The sequence below is a fragment of the Nyctibius grandis genome, chromosome 1, assembly GCF_013368605.1.
Source record: "Nyctibius grandis isolate bNycGra1 chromosome 1, bNycGra1.pri, whole genome shotgun sequence".
NCBI classification, from domain to species: domain Eukaryota; kingdom Metazoa; phylum Chordata; class Aves; order Nyctibiiformes; family Nyctibiidae; genus Nyctibius; species Nyctibius grandis.
In genome coordinates this window covers 30237741-30256819 of record NC_090658.1, presented here as the reverse complement: position 1 = coordinate 30256819, position 19079 = coordinate 30237741, and the positions used below count along the sequence as shown (strand labels likewise).

At 42.3% G+C, this 19079-nt stretch overlaps 2 protein-coding genes across 2 annotated transcripts in view; one reads left to right on the top strand and one right to left on the bottom strand.

Annotated features, from left to right (window-relative positions):
* Positions 1-4100, bottom strand: part of PRKCE (protein kinase C epsilon) — a 308151-nt gene extending 304051 nt beyond the window's left edge. Inside the window, exon 1 of the mRNA XM_068425548.1 lies at positions 2885-4100. Coding sequence (XP_068281649.1) covers positions 2885-3232 — 348 coding nt within the window. The 5' untranslated portion in view covers positions 3233-4100. The remainder of the gene's footprint in view (positions 1-2884) is intronic.
* A 268-nt stretch (positions 4101-4368) lies between these two features.
* Positions 4369-17882, top strand: LOC137661473 (basic salivary proline-rich protein 1-like). The gene is made up of 3 exons (XM_068397065.1): positions 4369-5063; positions 6215-6249; positions 16696-17882. Exons 1-3 carry the CDS (start codon positions 4369-4371, stop codon positions 16779-16781), a joined length of 816 nt encoding a protein of 271 aa, XP_068253166.1. The 3' UTR covers positions 16782-17882.
* The last annotated feature ends 1197 nt before the right edge of the window (positions 17883-19079 follow it).

Here is a 19079-nt window from a genome sequence, read left to right as displayed (position 1 = left end):
ACATAGAAATATATTATAGGATAAGTAACGTAACCTTGACCCTAGTGCAGACATTATAAAACAAATATTGAAATTTCCTTACGAAAATACATGCAGTATTACGTAAGATCGAAAGCATTAAAGCTATTAATATATTGACAAGAGCTGTTCTCAGCACATGAGCATTTTCTCAAACCTATTTAAATAGTGACAGTCCAGTCCTGCAAGAACTGTTGCATCATTCTGAAGGTAAAGAGGGGCAGCAGTGCAATTACACCGAACACACTGAACAAGTCTGTGTTACCCAGTTCAAACTTTCAGGACTGCTTAAAGGGAAACCGTCATAACGGCACAAAAAGACTTTATGGTCTCCAAGAGTGTGTCTTAGGTTGCATTTATTTGATATTTCAGGCAGTAAGGAGGAATGGGTTCCTGTGATTGCTGCTTTTAATTCACTTGTTATACAGTTGGGAAAGAGTACTACAAAAATATCTGCCCTTAAGGCCAAGAGCGAAATGAAGGAATTAGTCCTACTATTAAACAGAAAAAACTGACTGTATTGTACCAGCAGATCTTAGTCTAACATTGGTTTAGGCCACGTGCATTTTCCTTATATTGTGAAACCCATTAATTTCATAGACAACTTCTCTGTTTCAGGTTTTAATATAGACTCCAGACACCGATGAAGATACCAATAAATCTATTTACTTCACTATGGACTCTATAGAGATGTCATGGCCACAGGCCTTATTTTAACTCAGTGAAATCAGACAAAACAACAGTGTGATTTTGTAAGAGCCAGTTCTCTGAAGGTCCCTATCTATTAACAATCCAATAAACATACTCGGTATTACAATTACAGTGACACATTCAGTAAATGGGAAGATTGTGGAAAGGGTAAAGCACAAGCCTATAAACACTTTCCTCCCCACTAATTCTAACTGTGATAGAGGGAGGGTGGCATACACTGTGTATTATGTGTACCGCACAAACACAATCCAAAACGAGGTAAGCGATGCTGCAGAAGCTGCATTGTATTGAGCTGGCCGGTTATGATCCACTGCCATCTCCTCCGTTCTGTCACACCAACAGACAACAAGCACAGTCACTCCCTCATCTCCTCCCACCCGGTGAATGCTGGACAGCAATGAATCCTGGTGCAATAAAACACAGCATTTATCTGATTCAGCCATGTAATTCCTCCCAGATTATGTTTACAATGGGCCTCAATGTGTTAAATTCCACTATTCATCTAGGGAACGTGTTCGGACGTTCGAGTTCACCTTAAAAATCAGAGCCATACCCCAGCACATCAGCTCCACCAAAATTCAAACTTGGCGTCTGCAATCTGCAAGGTCCTTCCAGATTTGGCGACAAACTCACAACATGCACCATACAGAAAAAAAACATATGAAATAATTATTCTTTCACTAAAAATCTGTGATGACGTCCTTGTCTCACTGGACTCAAAGATGAAACCCTCCTTGATTTCAGGAAAGCCACAACTTGATTATCATTCAATCCAGGTAAAAGACATCTGCAATACTGCTGCATTTGTCTTTTCCTGATTCGGCTATTTTTTCCTCTGCCCACCACCCAGTTTTACCATCCGAGCTTACTAATGTGTAGCTTTTATAGAGCATCAGAATAATCTAGATTCTAATTATCACAATGTAACGCACTTAGCAGAAGTGAAAAATATTTTAAAGTAGTAAAAATAAAAGTTTTAACAGTAAAGTTATTCAGCTCCTAATCAGCATAAATAGAGCCTAATTCTTTCATGCCTTTCCATCATTCTGACATCTCTTTATACCACTGCATTAAGTAAAGAAGACCCAAAGAATACATGAAACTCAGAGCTATTAACTCTCACTATTTTTACTTTGGTCCTGAGTCCTTTGTCTGTTTCTCAAAGAAATATTGTCCTGACTAGTATCCTTGACCATAACAAATAAAAATACAGAAAGATGAGCATACACATTTCAGTTGGCTGGTCAAGCAGGGCACATTTAAAATGAGAAGACAGCACAGCTACTATTGTTTTATTATACATCTTATTTAAAGGATTTATCATTTAACTGTTTAAGTGCAAAAACGTGCAATGTGCATATTCATGTTTCCTGTTTCTTTTTTTGTTCGCTTGATTTTTCCATGTTAAATCACAGTACCTGAGGATGTCAGACCAAGGATTTTCCAGCTTTTTTGTACTCCCACTGAGGCACGTTAGCCTCTGGCTCTTTAAGATGCTGCAGAAGCTGTTAAGACATGCTGTGTATACAGGCAACAGAATTTGTCTGGTTGGAGCCAAAATCCACCAGGACCCTGCTATCAGATTTGGGCACTGAAGCAGCATTGCATTAGGTCTATGCATAAAGGTGTAGAGCATCTGGGGGAAGGAAGGAGGAGCATAAGTGGTGATGCAGTGAGCTTCCAAGTGATACAAAGACCTCGAAGTGTCTTGTGTCAGAGGTCAGGTCTGGATTTTTAAGCCTCGTCGTTGCTGGGCTGACCAAGAGTGTTAACACTGAAATGATGAACTCGGTCTAAGTGCTGGATCAGGGTTTTGCAGTAATGTTCTGTATGGATGCGTTTGGTTGGGGTTTTCAAACACAACAAGATAATTAGACTCGTATTTATGTAACATAATTTCAGAAACTAAAGTGGTAATTATACAACTCTTACTTAGATTGAGCTTATTTTTCTTTCCTCTCTTGCTTTCAGACCACATGCATTAGATACACAGTAACCATGACTATCTCAGTGTAACAAAGCATGGAAATAATGAAAAGCCTTCAGAGCCATTACATGCCCTTGGCAACCTAGCTCTGCAAGACAGATGTTGCATGCAGAGCCATTCCACTTAAAATCATATGTACACATACGTGTCTACAGTGCGAACACTTACCCAGTCCTCGAAGTGGCGGCTCCCGTTCTGCAGCAAGTCCTCAAACTGTATAGTGCAGTTAGCTACAAAATCGTCGTACCCGATGGGGGCATCATGGAAAACAGCCATCTCTATCTTCCTGCCATTACAAACGTCGGTGACAAATTCATCGTTCCAAGCAGGACTGTTGGTCTTTTGCTTGGTTGAGGTCTGCCCGATCCTGGAGTCGTCCACATTGAGGGCTATGTAAGGGTCCAGCAAAAAGGTCTGTGGCCTGGGACCCACCGCATGCCTCAGAGACCACGCCGTGGGTTTCAGATTCACCGCCTCGCAGATCTTGATTTTCAACAAGCCATTGAAAACCACCATGGCTGGATGGCTGCACTTTCCCCGGGATTAGACACTCGCACAAGGCACTCGCACCGAGCGGGAGGGAGGAAGGTCTCGCCAATAAATAGGAAGGCAGGTCTGGGAGCGGGGGAGCAGGATACAGTGCGGGTCTCTTCGCCTTGCTGCTGCTGTTACCTTTGATTATTTAGCCTTTGCTCTTGCGACACCCAGTGAAAACATTTATTTTCTTGCCCGTGTTTCTAACGGAAAACAAGGGAGGGGGGCCGCCGGGGAGGGGGAGGCGTCCGCGCCTGCAGAAACCCCCGAACGCAATCAAAACCCGAGCATAATCAATCCCAGGGGTGAGCAAGAGCCTTCTCCCTTCACCTAGACCATAATCCTGGATCAGCCTTAGCAAGGGGGGCAGAGCCGCGATCCCAGGCTCCCGCACACGCCAGCCCTGCCCGTGCGCCGCGCAACAATACACACACACACACACAAATCAGAAACACCGGCCGCCCCCCCAGCCCTGCCTACTGCACAGCCGCCGCTCAGCAAACATCCACCCGGGGACCTTCCATCCGCGCCGCAGCCCGCAGCCGCCCGTCCTGTGCCGCCTCCTCCTCCTCCTCCGCCGCCGCCAAGGCCAAGGAGCCAGCGGAGCGACCCCCGCGCATGGGGGGCGACGGCAGCGGAGCGGGCCGCGCGGGTCTCGGCGGGCTCCGGCTGGGCGGCCGCCGCCCTGGCGATGGGCAGAGCCGCCGCCTCCTCCCTCCTCCCGCCGGCCGCCCGCCTCCCGTCTCCCTCCCGGCCGCCTCCCTCCGCTCCGCGCTGCGAGCAGCCCCCGCCCGGCCGCCCGCTCGGCGGTGCCGCTCCGCCGCTCGCTCCAGTGCAGGAAATGCGCAAAAGACGTCAGTGTGTGTGTGTGTGCGTGTGCGGGTGCGTGTGGTGCGAGCGCGGCGGCGGCCCCGGCTGTGCGTGCGTGTGTGTGTAGAAAGTTTTGCCTGTTGGGGGAGTGACGCGGCCGCCGCCAGCCGGGAAACCGCGGCGGGGGTCGTGACTCCCGCGGGCCGCTCTCGCTGCTCCTTCACGCCCGCCGGGCGGCTTTCCGCGGGGCCTCTGCCTCCCCCTTCCCCGGCCTTCTCTCCCCCCCTTCCTCCTCCTCACGGGATAAAATGGTGAACCAAGCGTGGAAGAAACACCCGCGACTACCTTCCTCCCCGGCCGTAAATAGCCCGCCCGCTTTTATTAACGTGCTTGATCACGGAGGTCCTGCCCCCGGCCGCCGCGCAGCGCTCCCGTTACTGCCACGGCTACTTCCACCACGCCAGGCGCTTCTGGCGCCCCTGCCCGCAGGCTTTCCGCCCCGCGCTCTTCTCTCCCTGACAGCACGGCCCCCGGGAGCCCTCTGCCGCGCCCCGGTCCGCACCGCCAACCGCGGTCCCCGCCGGCCGCCGCCGCGGCGGCAGAGACACCGCTACGTCAGCGGGGGCCGGGCCGGAGGAAGAGTTTCCCCGCGGTGTGCGAGCGCCGGGAAGTGCCGTGCGCCGCCAGGGGAAGCGGCCTCCCGCCTGCCGGGGCCCGCCCCGCCCGGCCCGGCCCGCGGCCGCCCTTCCCCCGGCCGGGACAGGCTGCCTGGGGTGGCGGCCCGGCCCGGCAAAAGACGCCTGTTGAGCGGCAGTCTGCCCGTGGCGGTGGGTCGCTGTCAGCCCCTTTGTTTGCTGCCGATCACCTGGCCCGGCAGAGCCGGCCCGTGGCCGCTCTGCCCACCTCAGCCCCGCGGCGCCCAGCGCCTCCCCGCCGGCCCTGGCTGTGAGCTGGCGCTGAGGGGGGACACACCGCGGGGAGCCCGTGGCCGCTGCCCTGCAAGGTACTGAAAAGAGAAAAAAAAAATCTTCTGAAAGGGTAAAAGGGTGTACTGACTATGTTATTGAACGTTATCTACACTTCGTGTAAGATTTCAGTCATTTTCATTACCGTGGTACCAAACACTGTTTTAAATAACCGGGAAACTATGTGCAGCCTGGCTTTCCCCTCCTCAGAACAAACGTACTCAGGATCTAGATGATTTCCTTTGGTGAAAAGTATTACTGCCGTATTTATTTTTAGTTACTGATTTTGCCAGTCTTTTGTGAGAAAGTAATTGAAAAAGGGATGGACTTTGCCCGTCGACGGGATTTGACTTCACTGTAATATCACAAGAGAAACCGAGGGCCAACGCTGGCGCCCAGGAGGGCAGCTGGGGTGCTTCAGAGATTCAGGCAACATAAAAGGAAGAAACTCTATTGCCTGGATACAGTCAAGTAAGGACATAAAAGATGAGCACCCAGTCCTTGATCTGGACCTGATATTCCTGACTGGAGAGCAAGTAACAGATAATTATAGATTTCTACAGGTAATGGCTCAGGAGGTAGGTGTTCTATTTGGAGCTGATGAAATAGCTCCAGTCTGTGCTTCCAGAGTAGTTTCCAGGCAGAAGATACCGTACTAATGAAGCCTAAGGGTCATGAGAACATTCACACTAATGGAAGAAAGACTTCTTGGTGCCTGTTGCCACTTAATCTACTAGTCAAAGTAGAAGTACAGCAAAATCTCCATGTTCATTATCATTTTGACAATCCCCAAGAAGAATCATTTGATACAAAGCTGTGATATGGAGCCAATTACGGGAAATGTCCTCTTTTGCAATTCAGCCTTTCCTGGACTGACAGCAGCCATGATACGTCTATCACATTATTTCTGTAAAGGACCGTACTCACAGGCCCCACCAGAAATACGAGAATCACCTACTCCTCTCCTCCCACCTCCGTTCACAACCTAGCACATATAGTACCAAATATTAAGCTACATGGTCTTGCATTTAGTGTGTCAGAAAGAACTCTATAATTAAACATTTCCTCTGGAAGTGTTTGTGTTGTTTCTCAATAATGGTAACGTAAACAATATGCTCCATTTCCTTAGATATTGGAAAACATAAAAGCTGAACTGATATACTGTTTAATTTTTTCTGTTTATTTTTAGGAGGCCTGCAACTATGTGTATTCCGAATGCCCAAGGTAAGATTTAAGTAAACACAGTCTCCATGGTGAGTTTAATGACCTAGCATCTCTGTGAGATCACACATGCATATTACGAAAGTCTGAATAAATACAGACAATATTAACACAGCATGCAAAATAACAGAAATAAACGTTATATTTGGCTAATTACATATACAATCTACTGCATATATAGCTAGGCCCTGATATCTAGTTTGAGCCATCTGCACTTTTCCATATGCTGAAGCAAGCTAAGGTTTGGTTTCAAAATCATTTTTTTCTGAGACGACTGCCTGGATGAACAAAGATTTACAAGCTCACTTAGGATGAGACAGCTAAAGCCTTACACTGCTTAGGAAAATACACATACCTTGCACTGTTTTCTTGTTTGTTTTTTTTTTTTTTTTAATTATACTTTGGGAAAGCATGTTTCTGTCAAGACTGAACTTCTAACACTAAGCAGTTATTAACTTACCAAAAGACCCCAGAACAATATTCTTAAAATCCAGTAACTTGGGTACATTGAGCAACATTATAATGCTTCCTGCAAAATTCATCTGAAAAATTGTCTCAGTGGTCTCACAAACTCTAAGTAATGGACAGCAAAGAACACTCCAGCTGTAAGTACCATTTTCCACTTGAAAGGCTTTTAAATATTTGTTTGCTTGATTTTTTTTTTCTGCTCTCTTGCTATGCATTCGGAAGGATTTGGTTCTTTAAGAACTGAAGAGCAAATGCTATTCCTTGTTTCTCACGGGAGGATCAGGGGAGGAAGATACAGCACATGCAATCTTTCTCCTGCAGAAGGCAATAAGAAGCACTCTAGATGCATTTCTGTACTCTGTTACAAAGGCTGCAGCAGAGTAGTAAACCATGTGCTGTAGTTACTATGCTTTAGGTATTCTTCCCAGCTGTGTTTTTTTTAAGAGGACACAGAGGGCCCACAGGGTATGCAGGCTCAGGACAGGTTAAGGAGATCTACCTACTCCCCAGAAGTAACTTTTGCTGGTAGAAGTCCCTCTGCTCATCCTTCTGGGACCAAACTGCACATAGCTTTGTGTCAGGACTGTTCCCGGCCTACGCTGCTCACCTGTGGGAGCGTCCGCTTGGTGGGGTTTTGGTTTTTCATTAGTGTTGCCTCAGTCCGACCAATTACTTGGCAGACAACTGCATCGTTTGGGTGTCTTGTAACGCTGTAAGGAAAAGACCCCCGAGAGATCATAAAAGGGCAGGCTATTTGCATCAGCTTCTATTTGCATTCTTACTTCAGGAAAGAAAATACATCAAACAGGTAACGGATAGCAACGATGGCAACACCAGCATGCAGTCATCTGCACACAACAGCCTTCCATGACACGGGTTTACTCCCACAAATCCCTCTCAGGCTGTGCTTCCCCTGTTTCACGTAGAGTGGCAGTGGCAGTGGCAGGGAGGGACGAGCAAGCTGCTGGTAGCCTGTTACCTTGAGTCAGCCCCTGACCTTTCCCTGGCCTGTGGATCCTCAGTCGCTCTGTGGAGAAACAGCACTATCTGGTGGGGGGAGTGTGTAAAGTCCTTCCAGGACTCGCAACAGGCTTTATTCAATTGTCACAGCCGCATTTGCAACTGCTTTCGAGGTGTGTTTGCCCAAGGTTGTTAGATAGCTGGACTGGCTTTTGAAGAGGATTTATTATTTTGTACAGTCCAAGTGGCAGGGGAATATATTTGGCTTACAAAACTAATGCTTATATCAGTTTCTAGCGCTTTCCTGAAGAACTGCTTTGAGAAATGTCAGCATATTCTCAGGATTTTCCAAGTACAGCAATATGAAAGAACGAAAGGAGATTTTGTGTTGTTTTATTTTTAAAAGGAGTGTCATTTCTTCAAGTTATACTGAACAGATGCACAAGGAATAAAAGCAGGCTTGCATGCAAGGAGAGACTTTCAGAAACATCTTTATGTCAAAAATGAAATAAAAGCCAGAACCCAAGTTATAAACCTCGTGAAATTTGAGGAACTTTGGCTCTGAATCCACACTGGACATGAACATATTCCAAGCATCGTATATGTGAAGATGTTCACTAGTATGAGTACATCCACTAAATTCCTTTGAACTTAATGGATATGCTCATACAAGTGCAAGAGTTGAGTGTTAGTGGGATCGGTCCCTTCCTGGCAAGAAATCAAAGATTGCTGGCAAATGCTGACTATCTTTGAAAGTCAAATTCTTATTTAGATACCTAGTTTTGGACACACGATTATGAAAAAAGCATCCTCAAGAACATTTTCAATCCTGTCATGCTGCAAATGATTTTTAGGGTATACCAATAGCTAAGTCATCTTTTCTGAAGATAAAGAAAAAGCCCAGTCTCACTGAGCTTGGCCCAACCTCCAACTGCATTCCAAGGTTTCCCGTGTGTCCAGCCAATTGCCTACTAATTTATTCTTCACTTGCAAAGCATGTACCTGAGGAAGTTACTTAAGGCAGTCCTCATGTTCTCTGTGAAATGTCTCAGCAAAAGAGATCTTGTCAATGTGTGATTAATTAGCTCTCCAACTCTCTCTTTTTCAATTATACTTTTGGTACTCTTCCCAACCTCTTTTAAAAGAACATACTAAATGCTACCTCAATTTGTTGTTAGCTTTCATTGGGAATAAATCTCTCGGAATACATCTGCATTGCAACTGATGTGGAACTGCAGGATTTTCAGCTTTAAGGTACCTAGTTCTGGCAGACATAGTGACACAGTGACTTCAGTGCCAGCCTGATTTCAGGTATGCTCCTGGTTTGCTAGCCAAGACTGAAACCCATGATATCATACCTTCCTAAGCAGTTCTTATCTGAGCTAGAAAGATTAGAGCCAGCTCAAGCATATCTCCACGTGCTACAAAAACATACCACCAGTTGCAGAACATATGCTTAGGTCACATCTAGGCTAGAGACTTTTGGCTCAGTTAGGCAGGGCTGTAGAGCGGTATGGTCCCAGACAAACACTGCTGTGCCAGCGACTCTCACCATTGTGGACTTTTTAAAATTATTTTCTTGCTTGTGGATAGTGATTTTTATTATGCTGATATAAAAAGCTTTAGCACTGTACATCTCTGGAAAAATACAGTGGTATTTCTATACTGGAAATGTGTTCCAAATATATAAATAGGCATCCACTTGGTCTAATACATGTATCCTCTCAGCCTTCACATACGTAGCTTTCCTTGCTGGCAGCATTCACTGTGGGTTTGCCATTCACAGGATTCTTGCTATTCTAGACATAGAGTTGCTGGAGAAACTCATGGAGGGTAAAACCCAGATCTGATCTGTTCTTGGTTTATCAGCCCTCATCTAGAGAACTTACAACAGGTTTCTTGGGCAGGGAAGCTTGCAGTTAACTGGTGTTGCTCAGGACTATAATGAGTCTGTTGATATTCAGACTGAATGATTAGATTGTCCTTGCTGGGAGTAATTTTGTGACAGTGACAAGGATTGAATTCTGGAATGGATCAGGCTGCAAGAGAGAACCCTCTGCTCTAGATCAGATTCTTCACACGCATGGGATGAGTCTTGGAAGAAGTGTTTTTCTAAAGGTACAGCTCACTCTCTGCATCAGGACTAGAAGAGGACAGGAACGTGAACTTCAGTCTTGCCTTTCCAGGCTGGTGCTTTGTTAAGCAGCATACAGAAAAAAAAATCCAGTATATATGCTGCTTGAATGAATGATTTTGTATCGTATCCAAAAAAAAAAACCACACCCAAACCCAAACCAACCATGCAGAGTAAGTAGGGAAAAGGACAGGTCCTTTTCATTCCTTTCTTCTCTAACAGCTAAGCAATTTCAGGCAAGGAGCAAGCATAGTCTAGTGCTAAATCCAATTCCTTTCATCATAGGAAAGATGGTCCTCAGGATGTCACAATCGTCACAGCTCCCTGAGGCTGGACACCCAATGCATTTTGGGATCGGTTTATCCATACTCCTGTTGGCTTTTGCTCTTTCTATTTCTCTCTGTAGAGTACCACAGTATTGTTGCTACTGGAAACTGTTCCCCATTTGAGGTGGACTTCCCCAAAACAAACTCTCTGAGGGGATCTGAGTGTGTTTGCCTCCAGGAAATGGAATTGACTCTCCGCTTCCTCATACACTACAGGAGTGCGAGCCATACAACATATGGTGGGATATAGCATACCAGAAGAACAGGCTAGAAAGGCCTCCTGTTCTGCTGGACTATTTAGTGTGAGTACACCAGAAGAAATTTTAAAAATAAGGGAAGCTCTAAGTAGGGCAACTTGATATTCGCGTGCCTAGACATCACTGGATGTAGTCAGGTTCCTGAGAATAGTGGCAGGGTATATGTGCTTAACTGAAGCATTGCTAGGATTTGTCTTACTGTCTTACCCAGAACCCTGTACAGGGTTTGGAGCATCTGTCACGATTACGTGTGACACTCGAATGCAAACTCATTTCACAGTTGATAAGCTGCAGCAGAGTAATAAGTGTGACCAAGGTGTAGCTATCATTACCAGCTTCTGCTAATTTTTTTGACGATTTTAAATTATGCATCAGTTCAGTAGTACCAATTAAATATAAACAGAACATGCTTTTCAAAAGTAAGTATTATCACCACTTTACAGAAAGGAGGACTAAGAAAGAGAATGATTAAAGGGCTACATTTTAGAAGTGTCTCTGAATTTTGAGTGCTTTGATTGTAAAATATCTGACTAGAGATATTTTAGGTATCTCAAGTTAAGTGGACAGTTTTGAGAATTTAGTCCTAATCACCTGCTTAAAATCACATATGACATCATTAACAGTCACTGATAAAACCCGTATCTCATGATTCCCACAGCCTTCCTCCAGCCTTTTCCCACTGTAGTGTTCAAGAACTCACACTTTTTAAAATTGAGAAATTAAGGCAGAATAAAGAAGTGATGTCATGATTTACAGCATTTGCAGTATTGCCTCTCAAGACATGTAGGACATGCTGAGTTCTGTTTTCTACCTGGCTTCATTAACCAGTTACAATGATGGCCAAAGCCTAAAAGGGCCTATGTGTATGTGCATAACACTATACAATCTGAAATGTCAGGATTCGAGACTCTACTTCAGTAGACTTATTCCTGGACAAGTCTTTGGAGAACTGAAATATCGTATCTAGCTACACAAGTACATAATATTTGTGTCTTTAAAGTGGCTAAAGCCCAGCTTCATTTCCAAGTATAGTTGGCAGTTTCAACTCTTTTAAGACGTGGATAGACCAGCAATGGTTTTTGCTCTAACATACTTCTCACAAGGGAAGGAAGGGAGTCAATGCTGGGAGAAAACTTTGAGGTGTGGACAGACAGAGGCATCTTTACCCAGGTAGTGATGCCTAATGAGCCTCTACTGGCAAGCACAGAATAGAAAACAGTTGACCACTAAACTAACATGACTCATGACTTTAAAGTTCACAAACAGAATAAAGACAGAAAGGATTAGCAAGTCACAATTGCTCCTCCACAGTTTATTTTACTTTTCTTTCTCCTTTTTACTTTTGTGGATGTGTTTGTAAGTTTGTCATACTCCATTTTTCTTCTGCATTTACATGCCCAAAACACAGCCACCTCCCTATCTGTCCAGCTAAAAGCTTCATCTGTTTTTCTTAGTCTTTTCTATACTGGATTGTAGAAGCTCTCAATAATGCAAAGAATTTCTTCCTTCAGTGTAATCCCAGTTTCTTCTAACACAGCACAAGAAGGGCAGAAGCAAAGGATGTGACCCTGCAAAGCAGAACACTTGTGGCAAGACAGGGCACAATCCGCTCCCATTACATACAGGTACAGGGAACTTCTGAGCTCAAGCAGAGCACTACAGGTCTGAGTCAGTACTACTTAATCAGTAATTATACCTCTGTAACCTCATAGCTTTCTACAAAATTTTCACACGTCTATCCTCAAAGCACCCTTTTGACTTTCATACTTTCATTTTAGGATTTGATAGCTATTCTATAAAGGCAAAGAAAATTTGTGTTTGATCTAATTAAAAAAACATGTTTTCTTCCTTATGAAAATCAAAGAAAACAACAGTTTTGGTTTATATTTTATCTAAATACATTAAAAAATAAGTCTAAATTTATCTATGTTTACCAGATAACTTCTAAGAGACATCCTTTTGTTCTCTCTCTAACATAAATATTTCTGCTTTTGGACATATCAAGCATTTGGGGGCAAAACCAAAAAAGCAATAGCATAAACTACAAACGTTCAGTATCTGAAACCAATCTAGCTCTCAGCTGAAAATAATCATTCATCATGGAATTTAACGTTTTCCTATGAAAATAAAAGTTTAGGGTTTTGGGTTTTTTTTAAGGAAAGCAGACACTCCAAAATCAATGTGTGAGAGCTGACTGTCTTCATCTAAATCTTATACAATTACGTCAATTACTTCTTTTTATTTGAATTTAAACAAACAAATAGGGGGATGCTTGCCCTAATACTGCTCTTGTAAAGTCAAATATGTAACTGATCCAAAGGAATCAAGTGTAGGGCTGCTGGCTCCTAACAAATCCAAGATAGGACAAGTTACATGAATTATTTTTTCCACATAGTCTGAATGTTAATTAAAATGTTTAAATTAGATTACAGTGTTCAAAAAAAATATTAGATATTAATAAAACCATTGTGTATTTTTTGTTCTGGTCATAACTGTCAAAATAATTTGATGAAAATGTATGTCATAATCATAAGGGCATGGCATTTTTCTGAAGTGCTATTCATGAAAAATGTCTCCCATCTCTAATATTAATATAACTGAAGGAGTCCCTTGGGAAATCCTCAATATTCATGGTTTTAACATTCTATCTGAGTCTGGGGAATCTGGTATCCTTCACCCATCCTTAGTGGAATTGAAAGAAATTCACTTCATCTAGAGGTCTAAATGTGATGCTTTAAAAAATAGCGTAGGGAAAATACTAACGTTTCTGCTTTTGAATTACTTCACTATTCTTGTACGTACCGCAGTCCTTACACCACCTCATTCTTAGTAAGGTGAATAATTAAAAGTACATATTCATTCAGATCATGTAGTACATCATTGCTTCTTTTTTGTTTTCCCCCATTTATTTGTTTTAATCTATTTATTTATACTGACATTAACATATCTTTGTATCCCTTTCAAAGTAATGAGACTTTAATTTTGTAAAAAAAAAATAATTTTGTATCCTTATGCTCCAGTTTGTGTTTGAATAGGAGTCATAAGGGAGAGAGGAAGGAAAGGGGGATAGCAATCAGGTTAAAAACAGTAATATGGCTTTATAATTAGTAAGTATTTAGTATCACAGAAACAGCTATTATCCAGTATAATCAAAGTAGAATTTAATCTATAATTCTAACACATTTTTCCAAGTGTGTACTGATATGTTTGTAACTTTAAAAAATACTTCTTTTGGACTGAAACTCTTCTAGTTTTGCCTAATCTTTTTTATATAAAAGTTTGAGTAATATCATTCCAAACATTTCTAAGTTGTTTGTGGATTAGTAACATAACCTTTTTCAGATGTTTCAGTAGCATATTTTATGCCTGAATATTTCAATAATGGCAGAGGACAGAAACATCACACCTAGTTTATTTTGGTTGTGTTTTTTTTATTTTGTTGTGATGTGAAAAACGCCAAGCCTGGAAAAATTAGTACAATTGTTTCAAAGTTATGAGCTTTACATAAGACATTTTCCTCAAGGAAACTTTGCCTAGGTTTCTTTTTCTTCTCACTTTAAAAGGACAGAAACTAACAATTTCAAATGCACTGGGATATGTAAACACTGAAGTTCTGGTCTCGAGGGCAAATTACAAGATCATGAGGCAAAGCTCCCATTGTACTTAGCACTTTTTAAAGTTATGGCACTGTACTGAGATATAATGGATTCAAATACCTGATTTGAACAACCTCTATTCTGTATTTTTGGAAAGATTTCAGATGTCTTCTGCTGATTCAGAAACTTATCCAATGATTGGATGCCTGTGAATATCTATCAGGAAAACAGACAAGCAGAAGTGAGAGAGAGTTCAAATATTTCAAGTCTGGGGTTGTTTGAGTAAAAAGCACTGAATCCTACTTCATCCATTAGGTCATTAATGGAACATTCAAGTCTTTCACTGAAACTTAATACTTACTTACTTTGGGAATAACTTACTTTGGGAATACAAGTCTAGTGATGAGAGACAGCATTCAGAAAGGTATTTGAAGCTGGCAAGCTGTGACATGTTGCCACTCGCCTTTTGCCATAAGGACAGTGCATCACCATGTGGAATACGAAATGTGGATGGTTTTCTTCTCATTCTTGATTATTAGTGGATTGCATGAAGCGGATGATAATGTATTTATTGTCTGAAATACCCTTTATAGTTTGGTTTTTTTTTTAGCTTAGCACGTGAGTGCTTATTTACCTCAGGAGACAACCTGTAGTCGTATCATAGCCATTCTGAAGCCATGAGGCTATGTAGTGAAGCATATGTTCAGGTTAAAAAGACATCTGTAACTTCGGCAAAGTGCTTCAGAATAAAAAAGGACATGTGCATATATGGTTTTCTGAACTGGTTCTTCATTTGACATAAGTGAGTTCAGGCAGCTTCAGGTGAAGATAGGGGAGACTAAGCAGCAGCGAGTCACTGCACTGGAAGGGTGCAATTACTCCAATGGAAATGCACAAATGCTCCATCCTCAACAGATGGGTAATACAGGATTGATTTACACTGCATGATTAAAGTTAAACATGTTCCTGGGAATTGTCCTGGGTAGGAATGTTTTGTAGATTTGCCCTTCAAACAGCTGTTCAACATACGTGCCCATATCCTTCTGCTTTACAAGACAGCTTCCCAAAGCTCTCTTAGGTGGGCAAACAAAAATTTATTTAATTCTATGGAGGGCCTTTCCAAACTCTACAGGAAACTCACTCAGTACCTCCTTTAATGGGCCAAGCACTGGGACTTGCATCTCTGTGTTTCTCTTTCAACCTTCCAGTTAACTTTTCTCACAGAGACACTTTATAGAGAAGCATTTCTCGAACTGGGCAGAAGAGATCTATCTAGGTAAACACAGGAGATTGATCATACTGGTCCTATATGGCAATTCTTCACCACATATGCCAAAATCTGCACACAGCACTCCCATCGCACAAACAGGGAGTACAACAATCTCAGAAGAGTTTGTGGCTGATCTACGAGTGAAAGATTACATATACTTACATTAGTACTTCAGATCCCTGCGATAGCCTTTCTGTGTGAAACTGGTGAGTGTACATATGAAATCAACTTTTGCTAGATACAATTTCCCTGACACAGCACTTTCTGATAATAGCCTACCCTCTAGTAAGCATCAATTTAAGCAATTTGTAGTAAACTAGTAGCTTGACCATACAACTTTCCTCGGACGGATGAAAGTGGTGTTAAAATAATGTTTCTACATATACAGGATCAGAGTCAGAGCCCAGTCTACATTTCCTGCTGGTACTTAGAGTGGATGACAGCATTTGGATATTTATTGTACTAATACAAATATATATCATGAACCTATCAAATATTGGGACACTACAAAATCTTCAGGACACAGGCTATGAAATTTTAGGGCCTTTGGGCTCTTTCTCTCTAATTATTAACTGCTCACTCTTGAGCCCATCTGATGGGCTTGTTAGACAAAGCCTGCCTGCATGCAGTAGAGGCTGATACATGGGCATGCAGCCCAGGCTGATACAGGGACACGCTCATCTTCCAGATCTCCAGAGCTATAGGGGCAGGAAACTCGGGCACCTCATATCCCTATTTTTCTCTGTTCTCCACTGGAGCAGTCATGTGTTATCTCACTGTGCCTCTGGGAGGGGAAAGGGAGGAAGAAAGGAAAGATACAGAGCAGTGGAGCCGGGCCACAGGGAAGAGGGCAAAGAGGAGTAATACGAGTACTCTTTGGTATCGTGTGTATTTACAACTGGGATACTGTTGTGACACTGAGTTATTGACCATCAACAGCATTTATTACTGTTGTTACTGGAGCAACACTGCCAAAGTATGGGTTGTTACCTGATGTCATTTTGTCTGACAAGTTGAGAACACGAATATCTGCATGTTTTGGGGAGCTGATATTGAATTGCTGCAAACGTATTCAAATACAAAGAGACAAAACAAACAAGTTAACATGATTTTGTTTCCCATAGCGAATCTTTCTTGTTATCTGCTTTCTTGTCACACTACTGTCAGGTCTAATAACATAGGCATCATCTTCTACTCTGAATTATCTTCAGAGCTCATCTTGCTGATTTTTTCAGTATTAAAATCTTCAATCACAGCCTGTCCAAGACACAATGGAGCATCAGCCTGCTTTTTCGGTTATGACAGATGTATTCCTGAACCACTCCTGTTCATTCAGAATGTTGTAAGGATTCGTGTAGGTTTTTGCCTAAAACAACGTACTGGTTGTTCTCATTTATTCCTGTTCACATAAACTCATGCTGTTGATTTTCTTTTTTAGGTTCCTACACAGCCCATCCCCAATCTGCCTACAATAGCTCCTTCCTAACAAGATGTCAACACCCTTCTCCGATCACTGACTCTTAGAAGGAAGCAAAACTCCTTTCTTACGTTTTAATTCAAGTACAGAAGTGCTTTTCCTATGCTGCCCTTGTGCTTAGGAGTTCCCTGGAGACACGTGCCCATCTGCCCATTGGGCTTCAGACTCAAAACTCTTCTTTGCTGTGACACCTACAAATGCGCACAACACTGGCCTGCTTTTCTTCTTCCTACAGCTTGGCAGCATCCTGCTTCATCACAGCAGCTCCCAGATCTTATGATAACAGTAATAGAAACAATAAGGACCGAATCAGCAAAAGGTATTTCATAGGAACAGACTTGTATTCTTTCTGAGAGGTCCACATGCAAAACCAGCTTTGTCTAAATAACGACAAATAGAGAAGAAAAAATAAGGGACTTTCAAACCCTTATGTAGGTGCCCTCTATACTTCTCACATGTGAACTTGTTAAATCCCTAAATCCCCTTGTTAAATACCTAAATATAAGGTATAAAGGATGAGCAGTCTTTCTAGTTTTACCACCAGTAGTAAGCAAAAACCCCACAGTTTATGGGCAATAGTTCTTCTCCTTCACTGAATGGTAAAGTTCACTGTAAATTTAACCAGTGTCTCTTCCTATAGCAGCATGGTATTCAAGCTATTTAATATCACCTTCCCTCTCAAAGATTGATCACATATTCACTAAGATACATCACTTCTGATCTTCTAGCAATTTATCTCACTTTTACTACCTATAACTGCCATTTTAAAGAGACTTTTTTTAAAGAGTAAGAGTTTCAAAATAATATTCTCTAAATAAAACATCCAAATATCCATGGTCACCTAAAGCCTTTATTATGCATTTATAAATCCTAACTATAAAGTAAGAATAACAAATAATTGCATTGCAGTATATTTGGTGAAATGACTGTACTTTTCTTCACCAATGAAAGGCGAAGTGGCCAGCTAAAATGAGAACTAAGCAGATAATGGAAGAACACTTCATTTAGGAATGTGAGGAAGTGTAATATGCCACGCATATCCTAAATTAAGTCTCGTGGCATTGCAGAGCTATGACTGCAAAGTCATCGTGTGTATATGGGTGGGAGTCAGCAAATAGCTGTGATGGAAGCTCAAAGTTTCTCTTTAATCTTGTAATGTGTTCAGTGGTATTTTATTTACAGAAGCAATTACTTCTGGCTATATATAGTTAGTTACTGTAATAGCTATTTTACAGAAATAGCAACCAAGTTTTATGTGTCAACACTCTCCATTCACTGGAATTTTTGGAACTTCTTGTCAGAGAATGAATGACCCGCGATGCTGCAGGATAACCGAGACAAATAATAGAAGCAACCCAACTGGCCATTTTCTAGGCCTGCTGGTACTGTTAAAGCCAAGGTTGCTGGATCACTGTTTCTTGAACCTAACAACGTTGCTTTAAATATAGCAAAGGTGAGGCATTACATATGTTTATGTTACTTCCAAAATGTTGGCCTGGTTACAAAATACTGCGCACGCTTCGAACTGAACAGATATTGTGACTGAGTCTGCAAGACTGACTGTAATTATTTAAAAGAACTGTCACTAGGACTACTAACAGAGCCATTTTCAAAGTATTTTTAACAAAACTGCAGGCTGCCATGCTAGTAAAAATGCTGGCACACTTTACAACATCAATCAGAAAGCAAGCTCTAACTTCACTCAGAGAAGGCCATGCCATCCATGGTCTAGCTGTTGGTGGCAGTCATCTGTTCCAGAAGGGCTGGATCTGAAGGGAAAACACATCTCTCCCTGCAGCCAGGAGCTGCATCTTTCTCAGCTCTTACCTAGGATCAGGCTAATCCACCTCCAGCAGCTCTGGAAGATGGTGAAAATTCAGGCAGGTGATAAAGGCCTCACATGACTCTTATTTTCATCTTTACAGTTGCGTGGACTTGCCACATGCATAAAAATCCACATAATGCCTTTTGAATTTTAAAGGACCAGCTTGCTTTCGAAGATGGGAAAAGAGAAGAAGCGAGGACTGAGAAAGAAAGTTCTCTAAATGATAATTTGTATCATGATATCTAGTACTATGACTATATTTTGACTGTACACAAACTTTCTTGTTTCAAAATTATCCACGTTTAAGTATGCTTGCATAAACTGTTGTGTCAGTAAGTAACAGACAAGTAGGGAACATGGCAAACATCAGATACTGTTACTGTCCATGCTCTGACTGGGTATGGACAAAATTTTTCTGGCAGAAATTTTCCTGTAAAATCTACAGTTACTAATATCTAAGACTCTTATGCAGCTCCCTTATATGCTAATACCCAAGCCTATCACAGTCATGATTTATCCT